Genomic DNA, 12,371 nt, shown 5'->3' on the forward strand with positions numbered 1-12,371 from the left:
CAGAATCATAAACTAAAAAAAATGGTTGTTGTCGTAAGCCACTGAATTTTTGGGTGGTTTCTTACACAGCAAAAGCTAACTGATACAACGCTTTTTTTGTGTGTGCTTTAAGTGAAAGTTTACAAATCAAGTCAGTCTCTCCTACAAAAATTATATACACCTTGCTATATACTCCTAGTTGCTCTCCCCCTAATGAGATAGCACATTCCTCTCCACTCTGTGTTTCTGTGTCCATTCAGCTAGCTTCTGTCTCCCTCTGCCTTCGCATCTCCCCTCCAGACAGGAGCTGCCAACATAGTCTCATGTGTCTAATACATAAAGCAATAACAATGACAGAAACCCCTATACACAGGTGAATTCTAAAAACACTGTACCAGTTAAGATAGGCTAGGTTATGATGCAGTACAAACAACTCCAAAATCTCAGTGGCTTAAGACAACAACGGTTTTTGTTTTCGTTTTTCTTGCTACACATCCATCCATAATAGATTGCTGTAGGCTCTGTTTAGCATTGTCCCCTGTTGGGGACACAGGCTGAGTAGCCACTATCTGAAACATGGCCAGTCATGGTGGCAGAATGAAAAAGAACTCATGAGGTTCTCAGACCTGCAACTGAATGCTTCAGAATTAGTCACATAGCTCTACCCAACCCTTAAAAAAAAAAAAGTGCCTGAGAATTGCAATTCTATCATGAGCCTGAAGGTTGTTGTTAGTAGCCATGGAATTGATTCTGACTCATGGTGATCCCATGTGTGCAGAGTAGAACTATTCCATAGGTTTTCAAGGCTGTGACCTTTTGGAAGCAGATGGCCAGGCTTGTCTTCCCAGGCACCCTGGGTAGCTTTAAACAGCGAACCGTTCTGTTTGCAGCACCCAGGGACTCCTCAGCCTAAAAGTAGAGAGTAAAAGACTATTTGGTGAACAAAGCAATAATATTGTAATACTTTCCCAAGGTTTTGAAAGTTTTCTTAGCAAACAAATCTTTAGCTCCATTGTCCTAAATTGTCTAAAGAAAGATTGAAGAGAAAAGGCTTAAAACCAAATGAAGTTTATTCTTTCTTTCTTCCCTCTGCCAGGCTTTATTTCGACTAGCCAGCAGGTACTACTATTTTTCATTCTCAAGTCCCTGCTTGGTTTAGTCATCTGTTATCTTGTCACTGTTCGCCAATATAAATGAGATACAGACTTTCAAATTCTTGATTTAAATATCTAGCACATTGGAGAATAGGGACAAGCCAAGATTTTCCTTTGACTGTCTTTTGGCTTGTAGGTATTTATACCGTTAGATAATAAAAGATGTAAAGCGTATCCATTATAACACTGTTGGGGATGGTGTGGGCCAGGGCAGCATGTGCGTGGGGTTGCCACGAGCCTGGCCCACTCCACAGCAGCTAACGACAACAATCAGGGCAAAAAATCATCAGTTAAGACAACCAAGCAGATTTCTTTTTTGGAGGTTAAAGGTACAGGAAATAGAAACAATTCTTGAAGTCTGGTTGCCTTAGCTTAAATAATTCTTCCAAGGACCAATTTAAATTTAAATTAAAAACAGAAACCAAAAGGAGAGTAAGAATGGTTACACAACTTGAAGAATGTAATCCATGTCAATGAATTGTACATGTAGAAATTGTTGCTGTAGGTTTTGCTGTGTATATTCTCAACAACAACAAAGTAAATTATTAAAAAAAAAAAAAAAACAGAAACCATGTCTGGCTCGTCACCCTTGTCTATGTACCAGTTACCACACTATCTAGGATATAGCAGGTGCTCATTCATTTACCCATTCATGACAGACACTTCAAAGCCCAAGGACCCCAAAGACCAAGTGGACTATAAAAAGAAGCAATGGGGATGCCTTTCTGAACTCCTGCCAAAGGTGCTAAAGTCTGTTACTAACAGGAATTGTTCAGGGAGAATGGAGGCACAAGGGAGGACGATAGGGAAAAGAGTAGTTAGTAACAGAGATAGAGTATACTCCCAACACCTTTGTAATATGAAAAATATATAAATCAGAAGTTAGTTTTTAAAGCTGACACACAGCCTTCAAATCTGGAGGCAATAGGCCTAATTCAAAAGACCAAACCCACTGTCCTTGAGTTCAACTCTGACTCATGGTGACACCATATATGACAGAGTAGACCTGAGTGCCACAGGGTTGTCTTGGCTCTAATCTGTACGGAAGCAGATCACCAGGCCTTTCTTCCGAAGCACTGCTGGATAAGTTCCAATCACCAATCTTTAGGTTAGCACACAAGCACGAACCGTTTGCACCACTCAGGGTCCATAGACTTACTAGGCCAGGTGTTTCTATTTTTTCAGGTCTACTACTAGAATCAAATTACAAGAATCAAATCGACTACATCTGTGGAAAGAGATGATGGAAAAGCTCAATATCAGTCAGAGCGAGGCCAGCGGCCAACTGCGGAACAGATCATCAATTGCTCATATGCAAGTTCAAGTTGAAGTTGAAAATTACAGTAAGTCCACAAGAGTCAAAGTACGACCTTGAGTACGCCCCACCTGAATTTAGAGACCATCTGAAGAATAGATTTGGCACACTGAACGCTAACGACCAAAGACCAGATAAGATGTGGAAGGACATCATACATGAAGAAAGAGGTCATTAAAAAGATAGGAAAGAAAGAAAAGACCAAAATGGATGTCAGAAGAGACTCTGAAACTTGCTTTTGAATGTTGAGTAGCTAAAGCAAACAGAGGAAATGATGAAGTCAAAGAGCTAAACAGAAGATTTCAAAGTGTAGCTTGAGGAGACAAAGGAAGGTATAATGAAATGTGAAAGACATGGAATGAGAAAAGAAAAAGGGAAGAAAAAGCTCGGCATTTCTCAAGCTGAAAGAACTGAAGAAAAAATTCAAGCGTTGAGATGCAATATTGAAAGATCTATGGGGAAAATATTAAACGATGCAGGAAGCATCAAAAGTCGATAGAAGGAATATACAGAGTCACCATACCAAAAAGAATTGGTCAATGTTCAACCATTTCAGGAGGTAGCATATGATCAGGAACTGATGGTACTGCAGGAAGAATTCCAAGCTGCACTTAAGGCACTGGCAAAAAACAAGGCTCCAGGAATGGACAGAATACCAACTGAGGTGTTTCAACAAACAGATGCAGAGCTGGAAGCGCTCACTCGTCTATGCCAAGAAATTGGAAAGACAGTTACCTGGCCAACTGACTGGAAGAGATCCATATTTATGCCTATTCCTAAGAAAGGTGATCCAACTGAATGTGGAAATTATCAAACAATATCATTAATATCACATGCAAGTAAAATGTTGCTGAAGATCATTCAAAAACAGCTGCAGCAGTATATCAACAGGGAACTGCCAGAAATTCAAGCCGGATTCAGAAGAGGACGTGGAACCAGGGATATCATTGCTGATGTCAGATGGATCCTGGCTGAGAGCAGAGAATACCAGAAAGATGTTTACCTGTGTTTTATTGACTATGCAAAAGCATTCAACTGTGTGAATCATAACAAATTATAGATAACATTGGGAATACTGGGAATTCCAGAACCCTTAATTGTGCTCCTGAAGAACCTGTCCATAGATCAAGAGGCAGTCATTCAAACAGAGCAAGGGGATACTGTGTGGTTTCAAGTCAGGAAAAGTGTGTGTTGGGTTGTATTCTTTTGCTGAGCAAATAATCCTAGAAGCTGGACTGTATGAAAAGAATGGGGTATCAGGATTGGAGGGAGACTCATTAACAACTTGTGTTATGTAGGTGACACAATCTTGCTTGCTGAAAGTAAGAGGACTTGAAGCACTTACTGATGAAGATCAAACACCACAGCCTTCAGTATGGATTACATCTCAACATAAAGAAAACAAAAATCCTCACAACTGGACCAATAAGCAATGTCATGATACACAGAGAAAAGATTGACGTTGTCAAGGATTTCATTTTACTTGAATTCTACAATCAACAGCCATGGAAGCAGCAGTCAAGAAATCAAATGATGTATTGCATTGGGCAAATCTGGAGCAAAAAGGCCTCTTTATTTATTTACTTTTGAACTTTTTGAAAATTATGCTTTTTAAAAAATTTTTATTGTGCTGGACTCTCATACAAAAATGTATAAACACCTTGCTATATACTCCTAATTGCTCTCCCCCTAATGAGACAGCACACTCCTTCCCTCCAGTCTCTCTTTTCGTGTCCATTCGGCCAGCTTCTCACCCCGTCTACCCTCTCATCTCCTCTTCAGACAGGAGATGCCAACATAGTCTCTTGAGTCTACTTGATCCAAGAAGCTCATTCTTTACCAGTATCATTGTCTATCCCATAGTCCAGTCCAATCCCTGTCTGAAGAATTGGCTTTAGGAATGGTTCCTGTTTTGGGCTAACAGAAGGTCTGGGGACCATGACCTCTGGAGTCATTCTAGTCTCAGTCAGACCATTAAGTCTGGCAAAAGGCCTCTTTAAAGTGTTAAAAAGCAAAGATGTCACTTTGAGGAATAAGGTGCATCTGACCCAGGCCGTGGTGTTTTCAATCACCTCATGCATGTGAAAGCTGGACAATGAATAAGGTAGACCAAAGAAGAATTAACACCTTTGTATTACGGTGTTGGCGAAGAATATTGAATATACCATGGACTGCGAAAAGAATGAACAAATCTCTTGGAAGAAGTACAACCAGAATACATCTTAGAAGCAAAGATGGTGTGACTTTGTCTCACAAACGTTGGAAGTTTTATCAGGAGGGATCAGTCCTTGGAGAAGGACATCATGCTGGGTAAAGTAGAGGGTCAGTGAAAAAGAGGAACACCCTGGACAAGATTCATTGACACAGTGGCTGCAACAATGGGCTCAAGCATAGCAACGATTGTGAGGGTGGCATGGGACCAGGCAGTGTTTCATTCTTTTGTACACAGGGTCACTATGAGTTGGAACCGACCCAACAGCACCTAACAACAACAAAAATTACTGTAAAGAGGACCCAGTTTTTCTCCCTAGGAAGTGCTTTATTTATCTATGAATTCATCTTTTATACAGTCACAGACAATTCATTCTTTTAAACATGTACACCAGATTTCCTAGGAATGATTCTCTTTTTCTCATGAAGAAATAATCCACCTCCAAATCCCTTTTTGATGGAGAAGCTGTAGAGAATATAACTGGCTCACTCAAGGTTCAGAACCCCAGATTCATGCAATGCCTTGGCCAGAGCCCTTTCTACTCCATCTCTTTGCTTTCATAACTTAACAAATATTCTTTTCTGGGAACTCGTGTACCCCTTGAAAAGCATAGGGGTGATTTATGGTAATTCCATGTTGTGTGATTTTGTTTGGGAGAATGCCACGGGACACAGCAGCCTCAGCTTCGTGCAGTAGAAACCTGGACTTTGCCCCATTCCATTTTGCCATACCTCTTACAGAAAATCCTATTACAAAACCACCAGAACAAGAACATCTTTCCAGTAGAGGTTGTGACCCTGAATTCCCATCAGAGACCTGACACCCAGCCATCTGGACTTGAAGGCACCATGGCATAGAGGTTAAGAGCAAAGCCGTGGATTTAGTCAGTTTTTTAGTATGAGTTTAGCTCTTACTGATATTGTGGAAGAACACTGAATGACATGGAGAAGTGTAGATAATGTCTTAAGGGAAAAGAGTGCAATGGAATATGATCCCATTTTTGTTCAAATACGTGTTCTCACAGTGAATCACAATACAGAAGTTGCAAAGTTTCTAGGTAGTGAGTTCTGTTATTTGGGGTTTCAGAATGTCCTACAATGACTTCTGCATTTTTTCATCAACAAACTATTCTTTGAATGCCTTCTATGCAACAGCCACTATACTAGATGTTGGGCAGCAATGTGGGGAGGAGGGAATAACCACATCCAGGCTGTGCTTTCATGAAATGAGACTTGTAATGGGGGTGGGGACGATTACAATATACATATATAGAGAGAAAGCTCATACTTATTGTAAAATCAGTAAGATTCCATTAAATGAATGGGAAAGACTATAGTAGACAGAATGTATAATGACAGAAAAGAGAGGGTAAGGTGTCAGTAATCATTCTTAGGTTGCTGTGTCCCCCAAAGAACTACCATCCCCAGGTACTAACTTCACTGCTCATCCCCATCCCGTTCCCCTAAAAATAAATAAAATCAGGAATGGCTCAGCTGTCAAAAGCTCTCCTGCCCCTTTACTTTCTGCCCTCTCCCAGCTAACCTGGTACCAATTACTGCAATTGGCAGGACAGGAGAAAAGACATCTGTCCTGTTTCTTCTATTTAACAAGCCAGTCATCAGGAATGTGGAAGAACCAGCTATTTAACTGAAGGATATAGAATCCTAATTCTGTCTGGTGTGTCCCTTCTTACAAAGCCCATACCTCCTCATGAAGAGAGAGTACTTTCCTCCTATCTTCGGGTTTCCTATTTGCACTCTTTAGGCATCAGGAAACCCTGAATTCAAGCCCATCTGTACTTAGTTCTGTGTCTTTTCTCCTAAAAGCTGTGGGCTGGGCTTATTGTCTCTCGAAGCCTCCTGCCCTCAGTCTGATGGAACACACGAACATAAAAGGCATGTGAAGGGAATGTGATGAGGCTGTCACCTGCCCACTGCCAGCCACAGCAAAGGCCACGCTCAGAGCCTGGAGCTGGTGTTGTTGAATTACAAACAAGCTCTGCACTGGGTTTGTTGTTAGGGGCCGTCAGGTAGATTTTAGACTCACAGTGACCCAGTGTGACAGAGCAGAACTACCCCATAGGGTTTTCCAGGCTGTAATCTTTACAAAAGCAGATCACCAGGTCTTCCCCAGAGCTGCTGGGTGGGTTCGAATCGCAAACATTTAGGTTAGCAGCCCAGTGTTTTAACTATTGCACCACCAGAGATCCTTGTATTGGGTTTTCTTTAGAAAAAAAATTTTTTTTTTTTTTTTAATGTTTGCTAAAGGGAGTAGTGAATTATAGATGTCTCAAAATCCAAAATCTCCTTATGGGATTTTATAGTGTTGGGGGAAACTAAGAACACATTTGGGGAGGGAAAAGACTTTAAATCCCAATAATTCTTTTTAAGTTCTGTTTAACTTTGAAGTGATTAATAATAAGTACAACTTACAAAAGGCGCCTGGGTGGCACTAGCAGTTTGTGATCAGCTGCTAACCAAAGGGTTGGCTGTTAACACCCAGCCAGCAGGTCCTCGAAAAAAAGAAAGAAAAAAAAAAAAAGAAGGCCAGGTAATCTGCTCCCATAAAGATAACAGCCACGAAAACCCTATGGAGCAGTTCTACTCTGAATGTGGCGTCGCTATGAGTCAGGGGCTGACTTGACGGCAGCTAACAACACAACACACCGTATGAGCCATCATTAACCTTCTGTACCAGTTATGTTATTTAAATATTGAAACATGTAAATATTTCACAATTTCAAAAAATATAAAAGGTTTTCATTTTAGATGAGCGGTAAAATGTTATGTCAGCAAGAGACTCCATTTATACTCATTGGCAGAAAAATACAACAGGGGAAAGTTGCCAACTAGGATTGAGCAAAGTCAAATTTTTAGTTTTACTAGAGTGTCTGTCTCAATCTGATTAGTTCACAAAACAAAGAGTTCTTGTTTGGCTCTCTGTGTCCTAAACTTTCATCAACGTTCTGGTTTCTTACTTTCAGAGAGACATGATTTATAACATAGTGACTGGATAAACAAAAAATGCTTTCTGGTCCAAGCGATCTGTCTTCCATTTTACTTTGACCAAAGCTGATTCTCTGACTAAATGGGAACTTACATCTCTCTTGACGTATTGACTCTCTCCATAATCCCAATAATGATCTTCTCTGGTCAGACCTGCTGAATGGGCACACTTCCCAGAAGCAGAATCCACTACCTCTCTGAATTCCTCGATCTTATTCAGGAGCTCTGGGCTCACCACATAGACTCCCAGGTTTGGGGAACTCACACCAAGGAGTCCTGACCTGACCCCACCAGATCTTATAAGAGTTCACAGTAGCCTTCCCATGAAATCCCATGCTCACACATTCCAGAGGCAAATACATGAGAGGTTAACACAGTCTACTAACCTAAAGGTTGGCAGTTCAAACCCACCTAGTGAAACCAGAGAAGAAAGGCCTGGCAACCTGCATCCATAAAGATTACAGCCAAGAAAACCCTATGGAGCAGTTCTACGCTGTAACATGTGGGGTCGCCATGAGTCAGAACTGACTAGACAGCAATGGGATTGGGCTTGGGTTTGTAGCTCTGCAGCCTCAACTCAGTCTTGTTATACCCCCTCTTTGCACACATTTGATCTAATGAACTCTCCACTTGGCCTCTCCAAGCAGAAGACAGACACAGCAGAAAGTTTCTGGGTATGATTCTCAAGCTGTGTACCGTTACCCCTCTGCTTATGTCCCATAAATGAGGAAACGGTGGGGAGTCTCACAGAACACACATGCAATTTGATGGGGATCAGCCTGTTTGGAGGCTCATGGGCGTTAGACTCAAAGAGACTTAATTCCTGATGCCTCGGCAGTCTGGCCCAGTGGGGCCCAAAAAATGAGGTGACCATAAAGCCAGGTCCTTTCTGAAGAGCCGTCCTCTAACACCACACTGTCCTGCAGCAGCTGCCCTCACACGCTCTGCACCCCCTTCTCCCAGCCAGGTGTCACTCCTGCCTCAGCTCCTCCAGCGCTGACAAATTGTCCTCCTGACCTGACCTGACCTGACCTGGTGGCTGCCAGCCCACAGCAAGCCCTTCTTGGGTCTACAGAATTGCACAATAGGGGAAATGCCTTTGGATGAAACACAACACAGGTGTCCTGTAAGTTTTCTTTTGCAGTTTTCTGGGAAGAATGATCTGGGGAAGGATTTTCCCAGCACCCTGTCTGGCTTTTCTCCTTCCCCCTGATTCCAGTAGGGAAGGCTCAGTATAAATAACAGCTGCCTCTCCCCAGCAGGCAGGATCAGCAGCTCTGCTTCCCCAGAACTCAGGTGAGGGGCTACTCCAAAGAGGGTTTTTTAAAAAAATTTACTCTGTTGTCTCTTTACCAAGATTATCGTTGCCTTTTAAAAATGTTTATTCAGTGTTCTATTTTTCCTGTACGAGGTCTGTGCTGACTGAGCACATGGGGCATGCTTTGTGATTAATTATAGGCGGATTGAGAGAGTGGCAATTTGGTCATGACTCCCCTCTCCCTGAATCAGTGCCACCTTGGTTTCCTCTTATACAATCTTGGGGTTCAGGGCTAATGAGTAAGGATTGAGGGCTGTGGTTTTGAGTGAGATCCCACTGCATGCAATGTTTCCTAGAACAAATGGACATAAATACCCAGACTCTCTTTGAAGTACAGATTCCAGAGTGGTATGTATGAGTCTCGTCCCTGTCTCCCTGACCTCTGCTTTCATTGCAGCACGATGAAGCTTTTCACAGGCCTCATGTTCTGCTCCTTGGTCCTGGGAGTCAGCAGCCAAGGCTGGTGGAGCTTCATCCCTGAGGCTGTTGGAGGTGAGGCCACTGGAGGAGGGAGGGGGCTGGCACCCATCTGCCACCGGGCTCACCCTAAGCACTCGTAAGGGTAGGAGCCAGTGTCTTAGACTGCGCTGCTCTGTGTGGTAGAATGTGCCAGGCATTTGAGAAGCTCGTCTTTAAACACATCGGACACCACGGGATCTATCTCAGTTACTTAGAAAACAACTATCATTCCTAGCTGAAAGGTAAATGATTGTTTGATTAGAAGGCACAAAATAAGGCCTGCAACTGGTATAAATTTCCCTCAGACCAAACAGTATAAACTATGATTAAAGCTATCAATTAGCACTTTTTCCCTTCTTTCCCTTTCCTTTTTATCTTCCTTCCTTCTACTTTCCTTTCTTCCTTCCGTTTTCTAGCTGGATAATTTAAAGAGAACCTCAGCCTAGCTCTTCCCGATGCTTCCTATTGCCTATGACTCTCTTCCTGGTTTGGTCTGTTTCCTTCCCTTTTGCAGCCTTTGAACTGACAGGCAAAGGGAACCAGTGTGTAGCAAGTCTCCAGGAGTAACTGAGCACTTTCCTGTCATTAGGGTGGCCAACCATCCCGGTGTGCCAGGTCTCAGGAGTTTCCCGTGACAAGGTACTTTCAGTGCTAACCAGGACAGTTGGTCACTCTATTTGAACTTCAGAAGAACCTGGTGAGGCAGGCATCTTTTTCCATTTTGTAAGGTGAGGAAGCTGAGGCTTAGAGCAGTTGAGTCAGTTGCCCAGGGACTTCCCACCAGTCAGTAGGTGGCAGAGTGGAGGTCTGACCCTAGCTGTGCAGGATGCAAAAGCTCTGCCAGGCAGATGCATCTGATTAGCCTGTTCCTAGAGCACAGAGGTTGTCAGTCTCAGCTATGCACTGGAATCACCTGGAGAACCTTAGAAAATACTCATGGGACCCACCCCCAGAGTCTGATGTAATTGGCCTGGCTGTGGCCTGGGCATTGGAACCATAAATATCTCCCCAAGTGATTACAATGTGCAGCCAAGGCTGAGCACCACTGCTACTGCACTGCCCCAAGCAACTCACATCATCACTATGATCGAGTTTGAAAGTTTTCAGGATGATATTTATGTCCGTAACAGTCGGAATGACTCAAGTCAGAATTATCTGCACTTGGGCTGCAAGAATACATTCTTCTAAAGCATCAGGGCCAGAGTGCTGTATGTCTGCCACCTCCGTCAGGATCTGCCTCCCAGGTCACCACCATGCTCACACTGTCCCCTGGATCTCACCATATGTAGCTGCACTGTGTGAGGGTGGTTCTCCCTTGCGCCCCAGGGGGCATTGGGCAGTGTCTGTAGTCATTTTTGGCTGTCACAACTTGAGGGGCAGGTGCTACTGTCATCTAGTGGATAGAGACTAGAGATGCTGTTAAACACCTTGCAGCGCACGAGGCAGCCGTGCTCGAGAAGGGTCATCAGGACCAATATTTCAAAGTGCCAAAGCGGGGAAACTTCATTCTAGGTAACATCTCCCTTCTCTCCTTTAAGCATATCACATTTAGCCCTAAGTAAGGTGCAACATAGCAGTTACACAAGCAGATACAATACAGGTGTGCCCCATCTAAATGCCTCTGATTATAATTACCTGCAGAAGCCAATCAGGATTAAGGAATGTTCTTCTCAGCCTATGGTGCTTAAGGATGCTGTGCTCACAGGTTGAAATCTAAAGCCAGGGGAAGATTTTTCACTACTAGATTCCTCTCTAAGGTGTTGTCAGAGTGTCTGTGTTCACATGACATCCCTTTTGCCATTTCCTTTCCTTTCCAGGGGCTCGGGACATGTGGAGGGCCTACAGCGACATGAAAGAAGCCAATTACATAGGTGCAGACAAATACTTCCATGCTCGAGGGAACTATGACGCTGCACGAAGGGGACCTGGGGGTGCCTGGGCAGCTGAAGTGATCAGGTAATGCAGACACCTAGGGATGCTAGCGAAGGGGTAGCAGAGCTCGGCTGCCTTAAACAATCAGGAACAATCGTCCTCATGCCCATCCTGCCCACCCTACCCACTGACGCCTCATACTGGGCCTGGTGGCCAGCAGAGCCAGGGCATGGCTGGTGCAGACATGTCACACTTGCCACAAATGCAAGTGAGGACCAAAGAGTGATTCCCAACCTGTCCCCTCTGGCCGTTCATTTGGCACAAGGGTGATACGTCTGGGTTGAGTTGGGACATTGCCCAGGCAGGGTTAGTATTGTAGTCCCTCCTTCCTTGAGGACTGGTTTTCCTTGTCTCTTCTCACGTCATCTTTGAAAACGGGAAAGGGTACAGAAGGCGGGACTGTTGCACATCAGCCTGGAGACTCATCTCCTGCCTTCCTTTCCTTGACTCCAGCAATGCCAGAGAGCGTATTCAGTCCCTCACAGGCCATGGAGATGAAGACACGAGGGCTGACCAGGAAGCCAACAAATGGGGCCGCAGTGGCAAAGACCCCAATCACTTCAGACCTCGTGGGCTGCCTGACAAGTACTGAGCTTCCTCTTCACTTGCTCCCAGATACGAGGTTGTGAGCCCCTGAGGGTGGGGACACAGGGTTATTGAGTTCTGTGTCCCCAGAAGCTAGCAAAGGGCACATCACAGGTTCCCAATAAATTTTTAAGAAACGGAATTAGTGGAAAAACCGTGTCTTCTTTGTGATCACTTTTGGTACCGAGGGGTGACCAAAGAGCACCAGCATGAAGGGGGAGCCTTGGCTGTGTGTTTGTACCCAGAGGACTCTCAGCCGGCCTGAGCCCGTGAGGTCAGGCCACTTTAGTTTTTTTTGAAAACTTCTGCATGACCATGAACTAAAGGCTACTGCACTAGCCTCCTTTCTAGTTTCACTGCTTTTTGCTTTTATGCTTCTAATTAGGGTGACTGTAAAATTTATTATACAACT

The 12,371-nt window shown here is 43.8% G+C and overlaps 1 protein-coding gene across 1 annotated transcript; it reads left to right on the top strand.

Annotated features, from left to right (window-relative positions):
• Positions 1–8,837: 8,837 nt before the first annotated feature.
• LOC135231700 (serum amyloid A-2 protein-like) lies at positions 8,838–12,077 on the top strand. The gene is made up of 4 exons (XM_064288362.1): positions 8,838–8,961; positions 9,381–9,475; positions 11,260–11,398; positions 11,828–12,077. Exons 2-4 carry the CDS (start codon positions 9,385–9,387, stop codon positions 11,964–11,966), a joined length of 369 nt encoding a protein of 122 aa, XP_064144432.1. The 5' UTR covers positions 8,838–8,961; positions 9,381–9,384; the 3' UTR covers positions 11,967–12,077.
• Positions 12,078–12,371: the final 294 nt, after the last annotated feature.

The sequence above is a fragment of the Loxodonta africana genome, chromosome 7 (assembly GCF_030014295.1).
Source record: "Loxodonta africana isolate mLoxAfr1 chromosome 7, mLoxAfr1.hap2, whole genome shotgun sequence".
Lineage (NCBI taxonomy): Eukaryota > Metazoa > Chordata > Mammalia > Proboscidea > Elephantidae > Loxodonta > Loxodonta africana.